General features: G+C 33.3%; 5 protein-coding genes across 7 annotated transcripts; 2 read left to right on the plus strand and 3 right to left on the minus strand.

Moving 5' to 3' along the window:
• Positions 1–149: 149 nt before the first annotated feature.
• On the minus strand, positions 150–2,219 carry LOC17876386 (ATP-dependent Clp protease proteolytic subunit 4, chloroplastic). The gene is made up of 3 exons (XM_006279594.2): positions 1,771–2,219; positions 711–1,216; positions 150–402 (listed from the first exon to the last, which is right to left on the minus strand). Exons 1-2 carry the CDS (start codon positions 2,166–2,168, stop codon positions 733–735), a joined length of 882 nt encoding a protein of 293 aa, XP_006279656.2. The 5' UTR covers positions 2,169–2,219; the 3' UTR covers positions 150–402; positions 711–732.
• A 260-nt stretch (positions 2,220–2,479) lies between these two features.
• LOC17874928 (urea-proton symporter DUR3) lies at positions 2,480–6,834 on the minus strand. The gene is made up of 10 exons (XM_006280036.2): positions 6,467–6,834; positions 5,732–5,839; positions 5,483–5,578; positions 5,306–5,388; positions 4,943–5,163; positions 4,573–4,835; positions 4,064–4,302; positions 3,429–3,859; positions 3,090–3,320; positions 2,480–2,925 (listed from the first exon to the last, which is right to left on the minus strand). Exons 1-10 carry the CDS (start codon positions 6,638–6,640, stop codon positions 2,654–2,656), a joined length of 2,118 nt encoding a protein of 705 aa, XP_006280098.1. The 5' UTR covers positions 6,641–6,834; the 3' UTR covers positions 2,480–2,653.
• Positions 6,835–9,706: 2,872 nt separating this feature from the next.
• On the minus strand, positions 9,707–12,068 carry LOC17875864 (WAT1-related protein At5g45370). Its single transcript, XM_006280561.2, has 6 exons — positions 11,678–12,068; positions 11,212–11,274; positions 11,010–11,126; positions 10,452–10,893; positions 10,147–10,298; positions 9,707–10,028 (listed from the first exon to the last, which is right to left on the minus strand). Exons 1-6 carry the CDS (start codon positions 11,890–11,892, stop codon positions 9,863–9,865), a joined length of 1,155 nt encoding a protein of 384 aa, XP_006280623.1. The 5' UTR covers positions 11,893–12,068; the 3' UTR covers positions 9,707–9,862.
• A 1,103-nt stretch (positions 12,069–13,171) lies between these two features.
• Positions 13,172–18,246, plus strand: LOC17874730 (F-box protein SKIP31). 3 transcript variants are annotated; one of them, XR_002834162.1, is made up of 10 exons: positions 13,172–13,321; positions 13,688–13,882; positions 13,974–14,047; positions 14,163–14,238; positions 14,371–14,481; positions 14,568–14,742; positions 14,826–15,002; positions 15,097–15,201; positions 16,869–17,170; positions 17,747–18,246. XR_002834162.1 is itself a non-coding variant. In XM_023783555.1 (8 exons), the coding sequence occupies exons 1-8, from the start codon at positions 13,259–13,261 to the stop codon at positions 15,165–15,167; spliced, it is 948 nt and encodes a 315-aa protein (XP_023639323.1). In that variant the 5' UTR covers positions 13,173–13,258; the 3' UTR covers positions 15,168–15,443. The 3 variants fall into 3 exon arrangements, 1 of the variants encoding a protein (XP_023639323.1); XR_002834160.1 differs by having other exon boundaries at positions 13,173–13,321; positions 13,682–13,882; XM_023783555.1 differs by lacking the exons at positions 16,869–17,170; positions 17,747–18,246 and having other exon boundaries at positions 13,173–13,321; positions 13,682–13,882; positions 15,097–15,443.
• Positions 16,894–17,985, plus strand: LOC17876339 (annexin A7). The gene is made up of 3 exons (XM_023781708.1): positions 16,894–17,170; positions 17,534–17,583; positions 17,728–17,985. The coding sequence occupies exons 1-3, from the start codon at positions 16,894–16,896 to the stop codon at positions 17,983–17,985; spliced, it is 585 nt and encodes a 194-aa protein (XP_023637476.1).
• Positions 18,247–23,677: the final 5,431 nt, after the last annotated feature.

The raw sequence follows: 23,677 nt of genomic DNA on the forward strand, positions 1-23,677 counted from the left end.
GAATCACTGATACTTCTCACATGAAATAACTTAACATACACTAGTTGTTTGCGCTAAAACATTTTATCCTCTCCAATGTATCCCGATAATGTATATTTTTGAAAGAAAAAAAAACGTTTATGGTTGTATCATACAACTTGTATGTCTAATTTTATAAAAGTTCTTGAAACCATAGAACACTTGAATAGTGATTGTCACAAATGAAATCTACTAACATCTTTATAAGTCTTTTTGCTCAAAACAGAGTGATTTAAAAAACAATTATTTTCTGAACAAGTGAAATTTGAGATTACAAAATGTAAGTAATACCAGCTTTGGTTTCGCAAAGCCAATCACCAGTAACCGCAGAAGTAATCGAGCTTTGTCCTCGAAACCACCAGTCTGAGTCACATTGGAAGATCCCTGGAGATAAATGAGAAAGAAATTTCAGATTACTCTTTAAAATCAGAATACTCTTTCTTACTGGTTTTAGATGTCTATTCATCTGACAATGAAAATTCAAACATTATACAATTTTTGTCCTACGATATTGGAGTATCCCTCTATGTGCTTTGAACTGACCAGCCTATGATCTCTAATTTTCTTTTTGACATCCTGATCAGCCTATTATCACTTAGGTCAATTTGTTATTTCACCACTACATAGCAAAAGATGAAGAATCCATGGCTAAACAATAACAAGAACGTAGTTATATCAATATGATCAGTTACCTGATTCTAGATGAGCTTGGCTTTAGTAAATCTCGTCATCAGGAATCTCGGGAGTCAAGAATTTCATCGGGTCCTTGCTAATTTCCTCGTAATTTACTCTTGGTTTCACTCTATCAGGAACGGGTTCGAGAGGAATAATGCTGTCTCCATCGATGACTCCATCTATTAAACCATACTCAACCGCTTCAATTGGAGACATGTACCGGTCTCTATCAATATCTTTCAGAACCTGCTCAAACGATCGGCTGGTACATCCCGCGATAATGCTGGTGACATTGTTCTTGTTATGCATAACTTCCTTAGCTTGGATCTCAACATCTATAGCTTGACCACTCGCACCTCCAAGAGGTTGATGAATCATTATCCTCGTGTTGGGCATAGCAAAACGCTTGCCTTTAGTTCCCGCACCAAGAATAATCGAAGCTGTTGATGCAGCAATTCCAAGAGCAATCGTTGAAACATCAGCTCTCACAAGTTGAACCACATCGTATATAGCCATGGTTGCACTAACCAAACAAACAAAAAGAACATTAAGTTCGATCATCTGAGCCAAAAACTAAACCCAATCAACATTACTACAAACAAGTTAACATGATTACTGATATCACTCTCAAATCCACAGAGAAAATATTAACTTTCAAAAATGTAATAAATCAACCACAACTAACAGTAGTAAACTAGCTGAGGAGAGACTTCAGTGAATATTTTCATCGCTTACATAGTAAATTAGTTGAGGACTCAGACTCACTTCACTTGAACTAAAACTTAGCTGAGAATTAACTTCTGCAGCAAATTCATCACGAAGTTCTTAGCAAACTAGCTGAGAAGACACCTCCATTGAACTGAAAAGTAACTTCCGCACAGCAAATCTATCAAATTGCTCTTATCAAATTAGCTGAGGAGACACTTCAATTGCCTATTATACTAAAACTTTCGCATAACTTAAAATTACTATACAATACCAACTAAAACCCTAAAATCAAAACCTAAGTTGCAAAAGACTGAAACTTTCGCCATTAACGCAGAAACCCAAATGCGAAAACGAAATCAAGATTTTAACCTGAGGGAACCACCAGGAGAATTGATAAAGAGTTTGATATCTTTCTTAGGATCTTTAGCATCTAAAAGCAGCAACTGACTCATGATAGCATCAGCTACGAAATCGTCGATACTGCTACCGAGGAAGACGATTCGTTCCCTAAGGAGAAGACCCATGACGTCAGATTCAGCTCCGCGAATAGCTGATTCCTGTGTCTGAGACATCTCGATTGAAGAAGCATTGGCGAATCTCAAAGGCGACGGAGAAGTTGTTCGGAGAGGTGGTGAAACGAGTTTGGTGGGTTTGAGGTAGAGACTGTTTGGTTTAGGGAAAGAAGAAGAAGACGCAGATGAAGATGAATTGAGTCTTGATGAAACGAGTGAAGGTTTGAGCGAAGATGAGAGAGATAGGGTTCCCATGGCTGAAGCGAAGCTAAGAAGAAGACGAGAGAGAACTGAAAATTGGGGAAATGTGGATTTGATAAAACAAAAACACCTTTGGAAGAAGAAAGAAACACCCGAGTAATTGACCCGGTTACGATTCCGGGTCGGGTTATTTTATCCAAATGACGGTTTATTGGGCCTAGGCCTATTTGGTATGCGAAATCAAACCGAGTTGAATTTACCGAAAACCGAACCGTGTAAGTTAAACCCGTTGCGAAATCGAATCAGGTCAAACCGAAATGAATAACCAAAATCCATACTGCTTAACCACACTCGAAGACTCGAAGTAAAGCCAAATGCATTATCTTCATTATTTTCACCGTCTGTTTATACAAACACTTATCTAACATAATTTGCAAAATGATATGATTTCACACAAACAAGAAAGACATCCAAACAAAAGCACATGTATTTAACAAATTAAAGATATTAAATTATCAATCTTTTTGATATATTTTTCTTCAACTTTCTTCATCAGTTTTCTTGGTATTCTCAAGTTCAAGCAAATAAATCCTCTCAGCTTCTGGTACAGCCATGGTTAAAGCTCGAAGCCTATGGTTCAAGTCATCAAGCTTATTCATTACCCTATCGTTCGTGAACATTCCCATACAAACACTCTTGATCGTGTCCCAACTTTCAAACAATGGCATACCAATGATCACAATTGATCCTATAGTTCCCCAAGCTACAGCCACAATTGCCCAAAACCAAAAGTATCCTCTGCTAAACACGCCTGCAAAATTTCTAAAATGTTAGTTTTTGCATGATGTATATGCTCTTAATTACTAGCTATAGTAACCAATTATTGAAAAGAAAAAATCTAACACAACTAAAAAAATATGGTTCATATTAAAATGTGCGGTTGCTTTATATTTCGATTAGTATGGGAAGACTTACGTGCTGGGAGAGAGAGAAGTGGCCAAATGACAACAATGAGGAGAGTGAAGACAAGACCCCATTTCACAATCCAAGCTTTAGCTCTTCTCAGCTTCTCTTCTCTTAGCTCTTCCGCAGGAACGTCAATATCGTCCCCTGAAGCCTCAGCTTCCACTACTTTAATCTCCCTTGTCGTCGACCAGTCGTAATTCTGTGGTCGGATTAGACTACACACCGCATGGATCAATCCTCCTATATGTTTACACGTACGGACCAAACCAAACAAAACCTATGTTAGAGTCACCTTCAAAGAACGTAAACACCGAACCGAAATGCCTAAATGAACTACTAGAATCTGACCTGTTAGAATCGCCACGAGGTTACCAGCTAACATGGGAGCATTTCTGCCAGTGGTATCAAGATCAACACGTCCGTATTGTATCTTTGCCGTAGATAACCAAGTAACGATCCCGAGAACACAACCCGTGATCGATCCAAGAATCGCACCAAAGGCATTGGCTTTACTCCACAAGAGCATGAAAGCGATGGGAATGACCGCAGAGCCAATGAGAACTCCCATCGCGAGATACATCCATCCGAGTGAAACCCCGGCTTTGTTCAAGATCACTGCAAGAATCCCCATGAAACATCCAAATCCAAGAACCGCGGATCTTGAGATTCTCAAGATTTGTTTACCGGTTGCTCTAGGGTTTATGTATGTACGGTAGATGTCGTAGGTGAAAAGAGACGAGACCGCGATTAGCTCTGAAGAACCAGCCGATGTAACAGCCCTGAGGATTGACAAAGACCGTAAAATTCATGATTTGGAATAATCATGTCTTTGTATGTAAAATAGGTTTCTTGTGTAAGAAGAAATCGAGACAACTTATAAAAAATTTCTTGCTTCTAAAGCAAGAGGACTTATCAAAAGGGTAAAAAAGAGGAATCATCTACCCATATATTTTTGCTATGACCTCGAGAGAAAGTGTACTTACATGAAAAGCATAGTGAGAAGAAGCAATGATCCTGATTTACCCATGAGAGCAATGGCTGTAGCAGGCGGGACTAGACCTCGGTCAGCCTCATCCGCGGTTATAGGCAAGTCAAGGGCTAGTGCGCCAAGGCCTAATGAGGTGGCTAGAGAGAAAGGCACAGCGAACCACACGAGTCCACCAAGCAAATACCCTTTGTGGGTTGATGAAGGTCGAGCAGCTATAGCACTCACCCAATAACCCTAAAAATGTAGTAAATTAAACCGTAAATTAAATTAACGTAATGGCGAAATGATAATATGCGATTCTGCATGGGTTATATACTAAAAAATTTCCAAAAAACTTTCTTTACTATTTCCATGCAAAAACTTATTATAACTCTTAAACTGGTATTTTAAAACCAAAAAGAAAAAAGAAAAAAAAAACTTGAGTATCTGTGATAAAAAAACTAAAACTAAAACTGAAACAAAAGAAAACTAATCTATAATACTTCATTGGAAAAGAAATCTTACATTGTCGACAAAGACAGTGCCGAAGTTTCCGACAATGTTGATGAGACCGAAGACAGCACCACCAGAGCTCAACATGGTGACATAGGAGCCTTTGTAGTTGCCATCAACCGGACCGCAAGCTTGGTCATGGTGTGAAAGGGGCTCAGTGCATGTTCTTAACTTAGAAGCCATGTCTCTTAGCCGGTCATAGACCACGGACGGACTCCCAAGCTCACTACTCGACGTGTAGACCAGAAACACAAAGACTACTAGAACCACGTGAACTAAAAGACAAACAAATTACCAAAAGATTGTAAACAACTACTTTCAAGCTATAATTTGTTCGTTAAGATATAATTTTCATAACATAATTTTATATGTAATATATTACCTATAACGGAGTGAACGTAGCTTGCGAGGAAAGTAGCTTTAAGTCCTCCAGCCAAAGTATAGACAACGACGCCGAGAGGAATGAGAAAGCTTGCGGCATATATATTAACACCTGTGAGAGCATTCACCACGGCTGAGCCACCAAGCAAGAGCATAGCCGTCACTACGACGTTTGTCGCCAAACAAAACACCAAGAACACTATATGTGTTGCGGTTCCCCAACTAAATTTTATCAAAAACATACGAAAAAATAACCATCAAATAAATAAATAATAATAATAAACCTTAAACTAATGTTCGAGCGATTTGGTCTATTAACAATCCAGTTTGATTCAAATGTCCATTTTATTGAGATTTTACTTACCGAGCTTTCACGATTTCGCAGACCGTGTGAGCATTAGGAGCCTTTCGTTTTATCTCAATAGCCATCACACCAAACAACAACACCTACGTTGTTCATCAATCATCATCGATTATTCACTAGATATTGCCATATAAACACAAAAATTATATTATATAGTTTTCGTCTTCGAAAACTAACCTGTATGGTGGCTCCACTAGCGTACCAAAACGGTCCACTAACCCCATACTGCCATGCTACGTTTGAACTTTGAAGTATGGTCGCAGCCCATGTCCACTATTCACTCATCCACCAATACAAAAAAAAAAAAATCAACAATTTTTCAACCAAATTTTACCGATAACTAATACATAAATTTATCGTCGATCGAGTCATATATACATATGTTACTTTATAACATTTGATTATAATAATTAGTCGTAGTTTTACCTGTGAGACAATAACACTAGCAATGAGTCCTGTTTTAACGTTTCTTCCGGCTGTATTGAACCATTCCGAGGTATGACGAGCTCCCACGTATCTTTTTTCTAACCATACCTTCATTCCATTTGATTAATTAGTCATGTAATATATTTTATCATGTTTGGACTTGGGAAATCCAAAAACTGAGTAGTTCGAACCGATCGAAATCGACAAGTTCTATAATGAACTATCACAGTCAACCAGATAAACAAAGCCGTCTTTAGATAAACAATCAATTTCATATAGTATACTTTTTTATACGTCAAACTTTAGTATTTGTTTTGATGCATAATTTTGATTATTCATATATTTTTCTAATACAATCAAAGTAGTATCTAGAAATCATTTGGTCACATAAAATTACACACGTCAGTCACAATTTTTATACTTATATGAATATTTGCCAAAAAGGTTTCTATCAAAACTTGATTTAATTTGTACGAACAAATTAAACTTAATAATCCAATTAATACATATTTTAATCAAATTTAAAACTTTAGAAACAGAAAAGAATATAACTAGTTAACGTCTAGTACTCTAGCATGCATTATTGAACATTGAAAAATCAGTATATTTTGTTTTATTTGTTAGTACAAGTCATTGACTATAACTACTATTTTCTGTGGTCACGAGCAAATCACACATAAGTTATCTTGCTTTGATCATAAGAAAATATTATGTAATCAAGAAAGGAGTACTAACCAAAAAAGATGTGAAGACGGCGAAGAAAGCACCAAAACCAAGAATAACGGCGTAGCCAACGCCTTGATCCAGCACCGTCGTGCCTCCGAAGAAGCTGCTCCGCCTCTCGCATCCGCCACCGCCGTCACCGTCGTAATATTTGGCCGAGAAATCAAAAGGAGGACACGTGGCCATTCTTTCTTCTTCTTCTTCTTCTTCTTCTTCTCACTCTACGTTATTGATGAAAAGTGAAATATCTCATGGAATTTGTAGGGAGTGATAATGGAAAGATTCTTCGCTCTTGTATAAACTATACATAAAGAATCGTCACTTGGAAAGAATCTTGATAGTTCAATTTTAAAAGGAATCTTATTATAATATACTTGTAAAGCAAATTGAATCTTTTTTTTTTTTTTTTATAATCGATTAACCATTCCCAAAGAGATGTATACGTAAAAGATGCTATCCACACAAATTGTCAGAAATTAAAATATTTAGAAAATTTGTTACATTATTGGTGATGGAAATTGGGGTGAGAAAGTCAATAATTTCGTTATTCAATAAGTCAATGGTTTTTGTTTTCTTGCTATTTAATGTTTTCCACTTGAACAGTGATGTCATTAGTGATCTAATTGTACATACACTCGTACGATACTTAAGTTACAACTTTCATATCTAGCTACTAGGTCAGTACTGTCCGCTCTTGTTGATATTTTCTTTAATCAGGAATCTAGAAACCGCTGAAATATAGATCAAAGCATAATGGATCTGAAAACAACATTTGGAATTCAAGAAGCTATCGGAGGAAGTAGTATATAATGCATTGGAGTTGTATTAGCTAAAATTAATACAAAATATAATTAATTCTTTTTTATATATATTTTTTATCGGCTAGTCAAATACTGACACGTGTCGTTGCTTACTGGTTTCTTAAGTTGCTATTAGAGGTAACGATCCTCTTACAACGGGAACCTACTCAATGTTTTGTCATTTAATTTGGACCCCTATTAAACATAAGTATACCCTAGTAAAAAGCTCGAGTGGAACTGTCCTTAGTATTTAAGTAAAATCTTGTATCATATTTACACTTTAACGAAACTTATTATATCAAAGTTTGTTAGATTTGAAATGGTATCAGAGCCATGTTGGGGGAAAATGCTCTGATACCATTTTAGATTATCGTAAAACGTTCATTAAAATATAAATGTGATACAAGAGAAAGCTTAAATACAAGAGAAAGCTAGATAGGCTCCCAACAAGCCGTTGCATCTGGGAAAAGGTTTTCGAAAGGCTAAGGCTTCCACCTTTGTTGTTTCGGGACTGGGAACATCTCATCTCTTGGACTATGTTAAGAAGCAGATCATCACCTCCTACTCTGAGAAAGCTAGCAGCCCAAGCAACTGTGTATGCGATATGGAAACAGCGGAATAACGTCCTCCATAATTCTCAGATTATCAACCATTTGGTTATCTTTAAACTTATAGATCGGGAGGTTCGTAATTCTATCACTGCCCGTCGGCATAGAAAAAGCTTCAAGGCTCTAATGTCCCGCTGGATAATGTGACTACTGCTGCTGTAAATCTTTGATGTTCTTGTATTAATCTTCGTTTTGTTTCCTTGTTTTTATGTTTTTTGGCAAGGAACCAACTTCTGCTAAGCCCTCCTTCATGTAATTCAGAACTTTGTTCTCTTATATGATATTTACAGATTTAGCAAAAAAAAATACTGAAGGAAGACCACACTATACACAATATAGATAACCAGAATTAAACCAATTCTATATACACTCTAATACTAACATACATTTCTCTTATTTTCTTCTCTCAACGAATGAGTAACATCAAATTAGCAGCTTTGGAGAATGCAATTATTTTGTTAAGATATTAATGAAGTTACATACTTGTCATACTTTGGTCATTCGGTGGTAAGGAATGTGTCTAATAACACATGTTACGTACGAGGCCTTCGGTGGTAAGGAATGTGTGTAATAACACTTTGTTATATTCCCCATAATATAAATAGTAGAAAAGTTCAGTGTACGCAGTATATTGAACTACACATCGTCATTGAAGATAGGCATGACCACGGTTATGGTTAATACGATTATGGTTAATTAACCACCGGTTAACGGTTATAATTTTTTTAACCATAACCTTAATCATTATATATACGGTTAAGACGGTTACGGTTATATACGGTTACGGTTAATTACGGTTACGGTTAAATACGGTTACGGTTATTTGATGATTATTATAATATTAATATTGGAGATAAAATTTTATGAAATATTATTTATTTTACAAGTAAAAAATATATCTGATTTCAATTATTTATAGTGAATTAGTTAAATCTGGGTATTGTATACAGTTATAATATAATTTATTTTAAAATTTTAAATATGCGGTTAACCGAGCGTTTAACCGTACGGTTAACCGACGATTAATTACGGTTAATTAACGGTTACGGTTATTATTATTTTTTAACCGTAACTAATTTACTTTTACGGTTAACGGTTACAATTTTTAACCGTTTTATACGGTTACGGTCCGGTTACGGTTGATAAACGGTCCGGTTACGGTTAAAAATACGGTTAAGGTTAGCTTTTGGTCATGCCTAATTGAAGATAGTCTCGAAGAGTTCAGTGTATATATGCAGTATTTACGAATTTGCACCACATCTTATAGTATTTACGATTTTTCCCACATTTTGTTTTTAACGATTTCCTCCTCCACTTTTGGTTTTTACGAATTTGCCTCAAATCTATTGGGTCTTTTCGAATTTTCCCCACACCTTTTGGTATTTACCAATACGCCCCACATGTTTTGGGTTTTTAAGAATTTGCCCACATTTTGGTCTTTACTAGTTTTGCCCCACGAATTTTGGTATTTACTAATTTTCCCCCACATCTTTTGGGTCTTTACGAATTTTCCCCACATCTTTTTCGTATATACAAATTTTCTCCGTGTCTTTTGGTCTTTACTATTTTTTCCCCACATCCTTCGGGTCTTTGCGACTTTGCCTCACATGTTTTGGTATTTACGAATTGAACACCACATTTTCATATATACTAATTTTCCCCACACATTTTTGTTTATACGAGCTTTCGACCACATCTTTGGGTATTTATGTTATTGTATTTACGAAACTGCTCATTTTTCTTTTGATAATTTGCAAATTGCTGTCATTTCTAATTATCGAATTTTTAATTACTGTTCAGATTCTCAGATAAAATGAGTTTTGAATGTTTCGTTTTTCACCCAGTTATAAAAACCGTATATCACCAATTCTTGAGAAACAGAACAGAGATGTTTTTCCATAGATGAACATGAGGAAGATGAATATTTTGAATCTTTGTTTTTTTAGTCACTTATACAATCAATGTTGAACTCAAAAAAAATTGTTCTTTTCTTTACCTGTTCATAATAATTTACCCGTCTCATCTCTGTAAATCAAAGGTTCTGAGATTCTGACATCACTAGAAGAAGCAATCTCATTCCCAGATTCTTTTGTTGTTTGTTGTTCTCTATAAGATGCCCAAGTAACCATATAAAGCCCGCAAATGATGAGGATTCCACCCACAATGCTGCGCAGAGAAACGAAAATATCACTATATGATTCAATACAATCAGAAGAGACAAAGGTTTTTAATGTGTGTGGATGGATCACAAGATGCAAGGAAGAGTAGAAATTTTGAAAAAAACCTTCCAAGATAGATCGGGCTGCCGAGGAAAATTGTCGATAGAAAGGCGGATGTTGCAGGCTGAAGAGGATTGTATAGAGAAACCAAAGCAGCTCCAAGAATTTTATTGGACCAAGTCAAGAGTCCATAGTTTAAAGCTGATGCAAACACTCCCTGAGGAACAAAATCCGAAAAGAGAAAAAGGACAAACTAGTTAGATGAATCCGTTCCAATCTTTTTGAGCTCAATGTCCAGTCTTTTGTATCAAACACACGGCTCTGAACACACCCAATATGAACATGTTACATCTCAGTTGTAAAAACTTACCGCGAATATAACAGCAAGAACCTCAGATTGTGTCAAACTCCAATCTTTAGGCTCTCTAACAAAAACGAAAGCCGTTGTGATCATTATTGATGCACCGAAGAAGTACGAATACGCGGTAACCGAAAGGTAGGCAGGATACTTCTTCAAAACCGGTGCTTGGACAGCGAGAAAAGCAGCCATACACATACAGTTTCCAATCAAGCATATAACTCCAATGTGCCATAGATCAAAGCCAAGACCAAGAAAACTAAAGACTAACCACCCACTAGGCTGTGGTTCATTTCTATTAATTATTACACTATTTGCTGAGTCTGCTGCATCTATACCTCCAAACAAGGCTGGACCACGGAACAAAGCCATCACTACAGCACCCGAAACACAAACAAGTGTACCTCCAATTTTCATTTGGCCCTCAATCTTAAACAAGTTCAGTTTTTCTGTACTGCATACAAAGAAGAAGAACATCAAGAGATTTCTATATACACAAATGACAAATGACAAATTTCTCTACACCAAAATTTCACATTTTACAGTAATGTTGAGGAAACTCATACTCACCCCATCATGACAGCCAAGAGGAATGTAAAGACAGGAATTGATGGTTGTATAGCAGCGGCATAGGTTGGATTCGTGTACGATAAACCCATAAGAAATAGTAATTGGTTCCCAAATATCCTATCAACATTGAGAGATTCAAATGGTATTAGAATCTTCCCATCAAGATTTTAAAAGAGAAATGAGAATTGAGTTGATTACTTACCCTGCTAAACCCAGAAAGAAGAGTGAAAAGAGGATGCTTTTACTCATAGGAGGTCTGATCCTTCTGAAATGATAAAAGAAGAACCAATACTTACTAATATTAATCTCCAAAACAGAATCTGATCAGTTCCCCAAACTAAAGACCATGGATTCAAGTCAAATCTTTACTAAACAGAACAATATCAAAGCCAAACAGTATAAACCGAATGAACAAAGATGCTTCCCATGCTAGACTTATCCAACAAACAGAGAGAAGACAAAACAAACCCCTAATTTCAATTTCAGAAATATCAAGTTTTTATCATGATATGTTGATTGTTGCTGCATATAAGATAAACCCATCAAACCAAAATCAGAACTTTGCATTGACCAAATGAAAAATTTTCAGATTTTAAACGATTCAACACAATTCAAGCAAATGAGTAAGGAAAAAAGTATTTATTGTGAAAAAAGTATAAAGGAGAGACCTTTCACGGAAGAAGGCGAGAGGTGCGAGAAGGGAGAGAGCAAGAAGATCTCGAAAGACACAAAAGACGAGCTGGTTCACACCAACGTTAAGAGCTACTTTCGTAATCACATGGTAACCTCCATTTATCACCTGAACCAAAGTCATTGCAGAGTGTGCCATTTGTGCTTCTCTCGCCGTCGCATCGCCGCCGTTTACAATCGCCGGAACAGCCATATTAACTCTCTCTCTCTCTCTCTCTCTCTTTCGCTCTACCTAATCGAAGAAGTGAAATAAAACACCTGTGCCCGCGCACTTGTAGACCTGTGCCCACCTGTAGAAGCAATTAAGATCCTTTGATTTGCTTCTCCTAAATATTTCAAATTGTGGTTCTTACTTCTTTCTCCTCGTCCTAGTCGTTTTGGTTTCTTCTTCTATCTGGTCTTAAATTAATTATTAAGCTTTTGGATTGACAAAAGAAAAATAAAAGTTATTATGCTTTTTAAAAAAAATTTAAAGACAAAACAAAAAATGTAAACATTTTAGTTTTTGCCAGATTATTTTATTTTAATATATAGTTTAATAAAATTCTGATATATTTCCATCAAAAGAAAGTTTAACATGTTTACCGTTGAAAATTAAACTTGTAAATACAGTAGTGTATACAACATCTAGTAATATGATATTTTCTTAAAATACTAATAATTTTAAAGCATACCTAATTTGATTAAAAAATTACTAGTAATATTTTTGCCAGATTATTTTCTATATCTATATAGTTTAATAAAAACATATTAATTTATAACAAGTGTTAAATATGATCATATATCCTACTTTAAAAAAATTTCTGATATAATTCCATTTTTAAAAAAGATTAATGTGCTTATATTCTCTCAAAATATTTGTAATAATTTTAATCACAATAATATTTTTTTTTCCTTAAAATGAAAAAAACAACAGACAAAATTATAGTGTAACTTGGTAACGGTACTTATTTATAGCTATAATGACTTTACCGTAAAAAAATGTTGTCTGTGAAATTTTTAACTGAAGAGGTTTTAATTTATAAAATATGTTTGGTAAAAGAAATTGTAAAAATGATGAGAAATCTTATTATATTATTAAACTGTAAAAAATGGTAAAAAATCAATGTTCTATTTTCTATTGAAGGGAAAGTAATTATTTTTCTTTTTCCAAAATAGAAAATAAAATAAATATATTAGTACTAGTAGTAGTAGGTCACACGTCGTTATGTTAATTTGAAAAATGTCATTATTTAAATTAATCAAGTTTTGTAGGAAGAGCTAATTTGGATTAAATTAGTACTATCAATGACGTTGACTTTTGAGGTTGAGAAATGAAAAGTAAGAGGGTTATGGGCTTAGTTATTATTATTATAAATAAACCCATTTTGTTTATGAGGCCCATTTATTAAAACTTGTCGGCCCGAGGTCGCCTCCAATCTCACGCCACCGGTTCCAAATCGCCCAATCCTCTCGTCTCTCGTCTCTCTCCTCTCTCCTCTCTCCTCTTTATCCTTCCCTAGCCGCATAAACACAACAACCATCATCGCCGGAGCTTCAATCTTCACCAGCTGAACAATATGTCTGGTTCCGATGATGAAGATGAGTGTTTCGCTCGATTCCTCGAATCGGAAGTCTCGTCGGTAATTTTTTTCTTCTTTTTTTCAAATTTTCAAATTTATTTAGGGTTTTGTAATATTGGATTTTGTCACTGAATCTGAAACCTATCGACATTTTTTTTTAATTTTCCCTTTTTTTTTGCGAATTTTCGATGACTTTAATTCCTTGATCTGTAATTTAGATCGTAAATTTGATGTTTTTTTCCGTGTAATTCGTACTTGACTTTTATGAAAATATAAGCATATTATATGAAATTATATGCATATTATATGAAATTATAAGTAAGCATATTGATGTGAAATTTATAAATTTCTGTCTACTGTGAATTGTAAGTTTAGCTCTTGTTCAACGTTTTTTATTGGTGCTTTTGGGGGGTTTTGTAGGAACAGGAAGCGAAAGAACCTGAAGCAAAACGGCAACGTATTGAGAAAGACGGAGAAACAAACGCTGTAGAGAAGAAGGATGAAGATCAAAAGGAAGATGGTAACAAAGATAGAACTGGTGCAAAGAGAATAGAGAGTGGAGTTCTCAGCAGTGTTCCTACGGAGCTCTTTCGTCATATTCTCAAGTTCTTATCCTCTGAGGTATTTCATTTCATGTGCCTTCTTAATCGTTAATTTAACATCTTAATTTGCTGCTTATTTTTAATCGAAATTGTTTGAATGTGATTTACAGGATCTTGTATCATGCTCTTTGGTGTGTAGATTTCTCAATTTTGCTGCGTCTGATGAATCCTTATGGCGTCGCCTGTAAGTAGTCTCCTCTCGTATTCGCTCTTGTAGTTCGATAAGAATTTTACCTTCAAAATCAATAGTTTGTATTTAAAACTGATATTGGTACAATTTTGATTGATTTTATTTTCAGATACTGTATCCGGTGGGGACTAACTCCTCCAACTAGAAAGTTACGTGAGTCTGCTTGGAAGAAGCTTTATATTGATGTGAGTATCTCACTTGGTTATTTGTCTAAACTTGTTTGCTTTAAGATTACATTATTGAGGAGTATATACAATGTTATTAGAGTTCATACTTCATATATATTCAAGTGATTCCTTTCTTTTGTTGAATTTTAGCGTGACGAGCAGGACATGATTGAACTTGTCAGAACATGTCCGTCAGATTTCAAAGAGTATTACATTCAAATGCAAGCAGCAAAGAGAAGCCAAGCTCCTCTTCCATCTGAGGTAACTATTTCTATAAGTATTTGTTTATGTTTTGGCATGAATTATTAGTTCAAAAAATTTCTCATGTTCTTGTTTGCAACGTTTAGATGGTGGATGACAGAATAATTCTTGACAAAACTGTACTTGAACAAGTGTCTCTATGGAAGAAAAGCAAAGGACTTGCCGATAAGGTTGTCACTGGCCATATTTGTTTGGGGACTAAATGTTCATACCATCAGATTGACGATGTGTTCATATGCAAAGAGACAGGAAATGTTCATGGTATGAAATGCTGTAAAAATGTAACTTTAATGCCTGTGGTTTTTTTCTTGAATCTTATATGATTTTTATGGTCTTTACAACAGTATGTGATGACAACTGCAAGGAAGTAATATTGAGCCCGGAGGGTGATCTCATGGTGTGTACTATCTCAGGACTTTGTTCTGAAACTTTGCTTGTACAAACTGATCCAGACGCAGATGGGTTCTATGAGGAAGAAGCTGAACTAGAACTTGAAGTATTCACAGATAAAAGCCGATTGGGTACATATCTATCTCTCTCTCTTGCCTCCCTTTCCATTTATTCCTTTTATATCCAACATATAAGTGAACAGTTTGCGTCTTCTTTTCATCGCAGCACGAGCTTTTGAACTTGGCTACAACTGCGAAGATGAACAGGAATTGGAACGTACGCTGAGGTTCTGCTGATCAAAAGTCTCAGCCTTTTGTCAAATTTCAGAAGGTCTTGCCTCTCTCTATCTCTGTCTCTTTCTCTGTCACCTGATTCTGCCTGTGTTCTATGGACTTCAATGAATCAAAAGTAGCTAGTAGTCTTATTAGCTTTGTGTAAGTTATAATATATGTCATTGTATGTGATTTGCTCTAATGTCCTTAAAAAGGTGTTACATCTAGTAACTAAGCTCCAACTTTTCCAGTAAATCCTTTTGGTAAATTAATAATTTGATACCGGATATTTGGCCTGCTCTTCAATTCTAATAGCTATTGTTATATTTCTCAGTCAAACAACATTGCAAATTCATCCTGGTTAGAACTGATTAGTTGTAAATAAAGTTGATAGCAGTTATATATTCTAGAAACCATTCTTCTACATAAAAATGGTTATCTCTATGATGTACAATAATGTAATATTGCTTATTAGGGAAAATATATATTGTAAGTCAAAAATAATGTATGGGGGATTTTGTGTAGATTCGATTCTTTTGGCATTTATCCAAAAAAGTAGAAATTTTATCCCATACGTATGTAAAAGAATCACGCGTTCAGTGCGCGTTTTCGCAACGCTAAAATATTGTAAGTTAGAAAATATAATCATTTTTCTCTCCTTTTTACCCTATAAGTTTCTTATATTTCATAAACACCCCCACAAGAAGTTAATAACCATTCCAAATTGAAAAAAAAAATAAACAATCTTTCAAGAAAAATATCAAAAAAAGAACATCGGAACTGTTACAAACTTACATTGTCGTTCTTCGTGTTAATAAGTTTGGACATAATCTCTATTTATGAAAGCTAAAATAACAAATTGTGATTGTTCTAAAAATACAAGGACTAAAGATGAAAACATAGCTTGTTTGGAAATTGTGCCGCGTAAGGAAACATGTATAAGTAGTAGTTATCTCCTCCAGTGTCTTGATTTTTATTTCTTCCTCTTCCAATTACGTTTCCACATCTTTGGTGATTTCGTCTCTCAGGTAAAGAAAAAAAGCTCTCATCTTTTTCTTCTTTTAGATCTCTTTGCAATTGTTGAATTTTACTCGCAACTATTGTTTTTGTAATCAATGAAAGTTTAGATCTTTGTTCTTTAAACTTCTCTTCTGTTTTTGGTTCGATCGTATTGATTGTAAAACAAAAAAATCGTATTTTTCTGTTTGCTGGGAACAGAACCCAAAAAGGTTTGGTTTTTTTTATTGTTTGGGGTATATGAAGAATAATGAATGTGGCAAAATAAAAATTATGAATTTAGGGTTTTGTTTGTTCATCTTCTGTTTTATTAACGCTGGTTTAACTCTTGCCTGTGTGATCTACTCTTGAAGTTATTGCTTGGTTTGTGCAATTTGATTGAGATTTACACTGATCTCTGGCCTAATCAATGATTAGTGACATTGGTGGTTTATCTCATTACTTGACTCTAGTGTGTTTGCTCGATCCCCTGAAGAAAGCTTGATACTTTAGGCTTGGTTTGTGCAATTTTATTGAGATTAGTTACATGAATCTTTTTATTTAATCCATGAGTTGTTACATTGCTGGTTTGTCTGCTTGATCCCCTGATGAAAGTTTTGATGTCTGACATAATCAGTTTGGTTTTTCTGCGTGATTCCCTGATGTTGAAGTTGATTGGTTTGTCCAGTTATTGGGATGACCTAATTTGATATTCTTTTTTATGTCTAGGTTGTATTGTTGATTGATAGAAAACATGGGAGGTGACAATGACAAAGGTTTTCATGGGTATCCTCCTGCTGGATACCCGCCGGCTCCTGGGTATCCACCTGCTGGATACCCGCAACAAGGTTACCCTCCACCACCTGGTGCTTACCCACCTGCAGGTTATCCTCCAAGTGCATACCCACCGGCGCCTGGTGGTTATCCCCCAGCACCTGGTGGCTATCCTCCTGCCCCTGGTTATGGTGGTTATCCTCCTGCACCTGGTCATGGTGGTTACCCTCCTGCTGGCTATCCTGCTCATCACTCTGGTACTCTATCTTTTTTTGCTAATGTTACTTAAAACCCTTGCAGTTTAGCGAAATCTTAGAAGTCACTTTATAAAGATTTTGAAACAGAGTATTTTGATAATTTCAAATTCAGTATCATATATGTGGTAGATTTCACTTTAGAAAGAAGTTGAAGCAGTGTATTTGTCCCTATGTTCCCTGTGAAATTCTAAGATTAGTATCGAATCGTAGTTTGTGTTAAAAGTCACTTAGAAAGAAGTTGAAACATAGAATCTGCTGAAATAAATTAAGCTTGTAGTTAACGGGAATCCATAGTCATTGATTGTTATAGTTGCAAGAGTTTGTATTCCAATAACTGAACACCTTTTGACTTCCCTTTTGTAGATTTTATGATTATTGGCTATATGCCTATATTGTTTGTCCAAAGTGTTCTTGTATAGCACCATTCAATTCAAGTTTTGTTAATTTATTAAGTAACACTAAATCCTTTTTATATCAATTTGGGAATCATAAAGACAACTTTGCAGATTCATCATGCAGTATATCTGTTTTTCCCTTTAGTTTCTTTCTTCATGCAGTTACCTCTACTTCTTTCAGGACACGCAGGAGGAATTGGGGGTATGATTGCAGGTGCTGCTGCTGCCTATGGAGCTCACCACATAGCTCATAGCTCTCACAGCCCTTATGGACATGCTGCATATGGTCACGGCTTTGGTCATCATGGTCATGGCTATGGTTATGGTCATGGTCATGGAAAGTTCAAGCATGGGAAGCACGGAAAGTTCAAGCATGGGAAGCATGGAATGTTTGGAGGCAAATTCAAGAAGTGGAAGTGAACCAACTAAAAACCTTTTGTGAACCTCTCTGGACTGACCAATGTCTCAAATAAGCCCTAAACATTATGTAACCGAGATCTCTGGTTCGAGGTGAAATAATTGAGACTTAATTAGTATTGAAATCTTATTTTGCACTGTGAAGCTATCTATGGCATTATAATGACAGATTCTGGTTTCGGTTTATGGTTCTCTATATATTATGTCATTGTATGTACTGATTATTACATTGCTTAAGCTTTGAATATAGAAGTTTATGATCAATTGGTTGTTCATATTAGATTCTGTTAAGACCAAACAACAGACTGCTATCAATCAAACAATTTAGATGATTTGAGTTTGGATAAATTTCAACAAACTGTTATATAATTCGATGACTTAAAAAGAGTTACAAGAATAACACTTGATTTTAGATAAGTTTTTGTTTAGAATGATTAGTGAAAGACATATAGGTTGTTTACCTTAAGAGACAAATCTGTTGACAAAGTATTGGGTTGAATCAATTCGTAAGTTGGTTTATCGTGACTTCTATAAATAGAGGATTTAAAATAGAGATTTGATTTTTAAGGTGAGCATGGTGTTTGTGGCAATGAGTCATGCCATATATGAAAGAACTCTAACTATCGTAGGCTCTGTTATTATTTAAAAAAACACATAAAATGTACATTAGTATATTACACTTTCTGCTTTCACCGTTTCAAAAACGTCGAAATGTAAAAAGCTAATAAATTTGTAAATAGTAAAAAACCTCATAATCCCATTTAAACATTTTGAAAAATTTGCAAATAGTATAGGCATAGCCATGCATTTTTGTACTGAAAATTTGGTGAAATGTATTATTATTTTATTAGTAATTAACAAAACAAATATTGGTAATCATGTATAATTGAAAAATTACACATGATACCAAAAAATTTCTCTCTTTTTTTAAAAATCTTCCTATAGTGCTTTTTCACAAGTAATACATTCTAGCGTATTTTATAAATAAAAATAATATATATATATATATATATATATATATATAACCAAATTACTATTAAAATAGAATATTCAATCCTAAAAAAATAATCTACAAACATAACATTAATAATATTGGATTTTATAATTAATGATAAAATATTTTGCATTTTATGTTAATTGAACGAAAATTGGGAAAAAAAAAATTGCGAAATGGTTTCTGAATAAACCAAAAAATTGAAATTGATTGGTAAAAACGAAATGGCTATTGAACTGAATTCAACTATAGTGGTATGGATGGTACAAAGACCTCCTGCTTAATCTTCACCAGTTATGCACACTGTACACACTGATTTCAGTAATACATTATCCATATCAAAAACTTTATCCGATTATTTCCATAGACTGTTTTGGCAAAATAAGTTGGACTCTTTTGTCTTTTGTATACCATAGCAGTTTCACATTTCTTATGTTATTAAGTTTGTGGATTCATCTTTCGACATGTGTAGTCAAAATATATCAAAAAATCTAAGACTATATATATTGTAGATATATATTTTGGATTTTTCCAACGTTGGCATGTAAAAAGAAACAGTAGAAAACAAAATTACCCAAAAAGGTGGGTTTCGTGAAAGTTAAAGCGGTACAGCACGAATATGTTTTCTTGTGTTTAAAAACTTGGACTTTGGAGTGTTTGTTTTAATTAGGGAACTAAACTACTAATACACTAATACATACTTAATTATTGATTTTAACAAATGTGATCTGATTTGTCTTCTAATACATACTTAATTATTGCTTTCGTCAAATGAGCTGGCTTTTGTTAATATTCTTATTCGTCCTTTCGTTGTACGTATGACATCGTACATTTTTGCATTACCATATATATATATATATATATTTAAAACGTAGAAACCATATGTCTTCCATTTTCGTTTTTGTAATTAATTATACTTTTCGGTTTATAAAGTCAAAACATGAATCACAATCATCAAGATATCACGATGTGGAGTTCTACACTACACATTAAACTAATCAGTTGACAAAAATAGTTAGTAATCTTTATTTATTTGTCAATTACTGCATGATTTTCTGAAATTTAGTAGAATATTTTGATTTGATATTTCTCCGTTTTTACAGAAACGTCCATAAATTTGTTATGTATGCTTCTTAATAGTCGTATCTAAGTTCTAGGCTATAGATAATTTAGCAAACTTTAAAAATAACACACTTGATGTAATAATGGTTTCCTTATTGAATAAAATATACATTCATTCAAATATATATATATATATATTTCTTTTGTTTTAGTGTTAGATCGTTTTGAAAATTTCTTATACAATAATTCAAAACAAAAAACAGTTATATAATAATTTTGCTATATGCACCACATATGTATTAAATGGAACTATGGCATTACCACCAATAAACAAAATTACAAAATGCATAACCTCAAAATATAGTTGGGACAGTGAAAGATCGACTTTATACTAAAAATAAAACGATTGTACGTTTTACATCTACTCGATTCTGTAAATCTATTTGATGTCACATAACTATTTTACTAAATTGAAAAAAAAAAACTATTGAATAATATTCCGTCTATCCAATAGAATGGAATTACACTGTAAAATACAAAAATAAAATATATGAGGCGGTGGGCAATACAACTAATTAAGAGGATAAGATTAGTGGTTAGAAGTTCATTTAAACTAAAAATTAGCTTTGATCTTTCAATCAATCAATAATTAAAAAAAAACTTAATAGTGTTTTCAAAATATGAATCAGCCAATCACATGTGTTTGGTCTGAGCTGGATATCTACTTTACACCCGATTTGCCGCGTCAGCATCACTCACTATTCAAATATCTTTTTTATAAGAAATTGTTTCACGAGGATATCATCAAATTAGTCATCAACTATATCAATCTAAATTAATTATATTAAGTTGTTTTCATGGCTCTAAATAAGCCATTTGTATAAACCTTCGAATATTTTATTCAAATAACCGGGGTTAAAAAAAGAAATCGAATAAAATGATCAATGATGGATTAAAATCATTTGTTCACAGAAACTAAAATAAATATCGTCTTGATTGATTTAAATAAGAAAGAGGAGAATAAATATAAAAATCAATCATCTTGAAATAGCAAAAATGTAATATGGGCAATTACAAAATCATCCTATATCTTATCTGAAGTATGCGTCCCAATGCAATTTGTTGATTTTTAAAAAAAAAATCGACAGCAACCAGACATTGACTAAAAATAGCATATGAGCATATGAATATTAATTAAAATAGTATTACTTTTTTTTCCTGAAAAAGACTAAAAATAATAATAATATAAGATGTGACAACTGGCGTCTTAAGAGCCACGATTACTGAAGAACAAGTCCCCTGGTTTCGATCAAAACCGCTTTTGACAAAGCCCACTGTTCTGTCTTTTTAATATTTAAAACTTATTTTCCCATATCCTTTACGTTTACTTCAATTTAATGAACAATTAATTTATCAATCCACCCCTGCTTCTTTTTTTTGTTTTTTGTCGTTTGGTTATTCCTAAATTATAATTATTTTTTGTGTTGATTTTGTGTATTCATGTTATTTGTCAATTGATATGTATTTTTAATTTTTAACATAATGTCAATAAATTTTTTATTAGTTAGGTCGAACGTCATTATCTCTTTTTCTTAGTTATTTGTTGACTTCTTACTCTTTTTACTGTGAAAAATATCTTAAAATTAATTTATTATTCTGGATATAATTATTTGCTTGCCGTGAAAATTACAGTTTACAAGTAATAATTTTCAAATAATAATATTAACATTCTTATTAAAAAATACTACTATATAATCTAAGAGTTGACTTTTACTTACCAAGCACAAGACCGTGGTGTGGGGCATTCAAATTATTGTTGACCCACATAGCTTTTCGGAATTAAAATTGTGTCGAAAATTATGCATATTTCTTTTGAAAAAATAACATTTCATAGAAAAATTGCGTAGGTTGCAATGTAAACAATAGAAAGAAAAAAATGTATAAACAGAGATATTAAAAAAAAACGTATTCACGTTATTTTTTAAAAAAATGGAGCAAATATTAAAGAATGAATAATGTCCGTACGTCTTCATACTATAGCCACTGGTGCGTACGTGACCCCATTGAAAAGTAGATTCCTTTTTTTTCTGCTTTTGTTTTCTCAGTCTTTCGCGACTGCTTCATGGGATGATATGATTCTCAGAGAGTTCACTTCAGCCATGAAAAGATTTTGTTATTTCAGATATTTATTTTCGATTCAAAGTTTTGGATATTTTTAGACTTTTTAGTAAAGTTTTAACACATAATAGTGGATATATATTACACCAATATCTAATTCTTAATCTTTGACAAAACAGCTATGACGAAGACGTTATGTTAATATTCATAAGGAATTTAATTTTTGCTTGGAAATTCAACTCTTTTAAAACATTATATATTGGTGACCAAAAAAAAAAACATTATATATTGTGAAACAAAATAAAGTATCTAAAAACATCTTAGAAAATTAAACAGAGAGAATATGAAATAACTAAAATTAGAAATTAGATGATATAATAGTTATATTTCTTATAGTGATTTTTTAAATAAAGGTATACCTACGCTTATTTCAACCATATATATAATTACGTTTAGGAATTAAATAGATGATTATTTGGAAGCAATAAAGTGATCATAATAAATCAAACAAAATATATAGATAGTGAAAATCATATTTTGAAAAAGGTTAATTTTAAAATTTATATAATTTGTTTATATATATATATATATATTATGATAGCAAAAATAACAGGCTCATTTTGATATTTAAAGTGTTGGCAAAATCATTTTGATAGTTTATAGTGTAAATGAAATTATTTGGAGGTTTACAGTGTTACTCGACAACATTTTCAAAATAAAAAATCTGATTTTCTCCCATATAGATATGCATAATCATGCTTAAATCATAAACCGAATGGTCCCACGAATATGAACCTAAGCTCGAATAGAAAGCACAAATAAACTGATAACTGCAACTCATAAAGAAGACATATTAATATAAGTGTTTTACTATTTCTTTGGATAAATATTAAGAATTTGTTTGTTAAATAAAAAAAAAAGGAATATTAACAATATCTAATTACAGTTACAAGTTGCAGGTTTGGTACAGACAACCTAACTCATCATTGTCACATCATATTTTAAAATTGTATTTTTTTCAAACTTTAATAAATGAATGTAACTTGTTGATACCGTGTGGGGGCAAAATTCACTTTTTAATGTCTTTACTAGTGATGGACCCGCACGTACGTGCGGAGTTATTTTTACAAAATCACGATTTGTTAAATAGATGCTATTTTGGTAAAATTTTGTTATATGAGTTTATTTGATAAACTATATATAGAGACACAGTTGTAAAATATAGATATTGTATTACATAATACAATTTTAAAATTATTTATATGAGAATGATAAATGATATTCATTGTTTATTTTTTAAACTAATCAAAATATTTCACTGTTTGCTTAGAGATGTTAAATCGGATTTGGGTATGGCTTTAGTTTGAACTGTTTTATGTGTAGTTTAGAATGGAAAACCCGTCCTGTCCCTTTATGTTTTGTCCTGAACCGTCCCGTCCCACCCCGTCCCGTCTTCTATCTATCATAAAATTTCTGTCCCGTAATCGTTTATTTTTAAAACATAATCATTTTGCCAATGTT

Source organism: Capsella rubella, unplaced genomic scaffold, assembly GCF_000375325.1.
Source record: "Capsella rubella cultivar Monte Gargano unplaced genomic scaffold, Caprub1_0 scaffold_8, whole genome shotgun sequence".
Classification (NCBI taxonomy): Eukaryota; Viridiplantae; Streptophyta; class Magnoliopsida; order Brassicales; family Brassicaceae; genus Capsella; species Capsella rubella.

Excerpts from the sequence above, each read along its gene's own strand:
- LOC17875864 (XM_006280561.2), bottom strand. The coding sequence starts at position 11,892 with ATGGCTGTTCCGGCGATTGTAAACGGCGGCGATGCGACGGCGAGAGAA. Across the intron at positions 10,894-11,009 it reads CTCTTGGCTGTCATGATGGG|TACAGAAAAACTGAACTTGT; the intron begins GTGAGTATGAGT and ends CTTTGTATGCAG. Across the intron at positions 10,029-10,146 it reads AGCCCGATCTATCTTGGAAG|CATTGTGGGTGGAATCCTCA; the intron begins GTTTTTTTCAAA and ends TTCTCTGCGCAG.
- LOC17876339 (XM_023781708.1), top strand. The coding sequence starts at position 16,894 with ATGGGAGGTGACAATGACAAAGGTTTTCATGGGTATCCTCCTGCTGGA. Across the intron at positions 17,171-17,533 it reads CTATCCTGCTCATCACTCTG|ATTTTATGATTATTGGCTAT; the intron begins GTACTCTATCTT and ends TCCCTTTTGTAG. Across the intron at positions 17,584-17,727 it reads TGTTTGTCCAAAGTGTTCTT|TTACCTCTACTTCTTTCAGG; the intron begins GTATAGCACCAT and ends TTCTTCATGCAG.
- LOC17874730 (XM_023783555.1), top strand. The coding sequence starts at position 13,259 with ATGTCTGGTTCCGATGATGAAGATGAGTGTTTCGCTCGATTCCTCGAA. Across the intron at positions 14,048-14,162 it reads GAATCCTTATGGCGTCGCCT|ATACTGTATCCGGTGGGGAC; the intron begins GTAAGTAGTCTC and ends TTTTATTTTCAG. Across the intron at positions 14,743-14,825 it reads AGAGACAGGAAATGTTCATG|TATGTGATGACAACTGCAAG; the intron begins GTATGAAATGCT and ends TCTTTACAACAG.
- LOC17876386 (XM_006279594.2), bottom strand. The coding sequence starts at position 2,168 with ATGGGAACCCTATCTCTCTCATCTTCGCTCAAACCTTCACTCGTTTCA. Across the intron at positions 1,217-1,770 it reads TCTCCTGGTGGTTCCCTCAG|TGCAACCATGGCTATATACG; the intron begins GTTAAAATCTTG and ends TTGTTTGGTTAG.
- LOC17874928 (XM_006280036.2), bottom strand. The coding sequence starts at position 6,640 with ATGGCCACGTGTCCTCCTTTTGATTTCTCGGCCAAATATTACGACGGT. Across the intron at positions 5,840-6,466 it reads CCGTCTTCACATCTTTTTTG|GTATGGTTAGAAAAAAGATA; the intron begins GTTAGTACTCCT and ends AATGGAATGAAG. Across the intron at positions 5,164-5,305 it reads TGCGAAATCGTGAAAGCTCG|TTGGGGAACCGCAACACATA; the intron begins GTAAGTAAAATC and ends GATAAAATTTAG.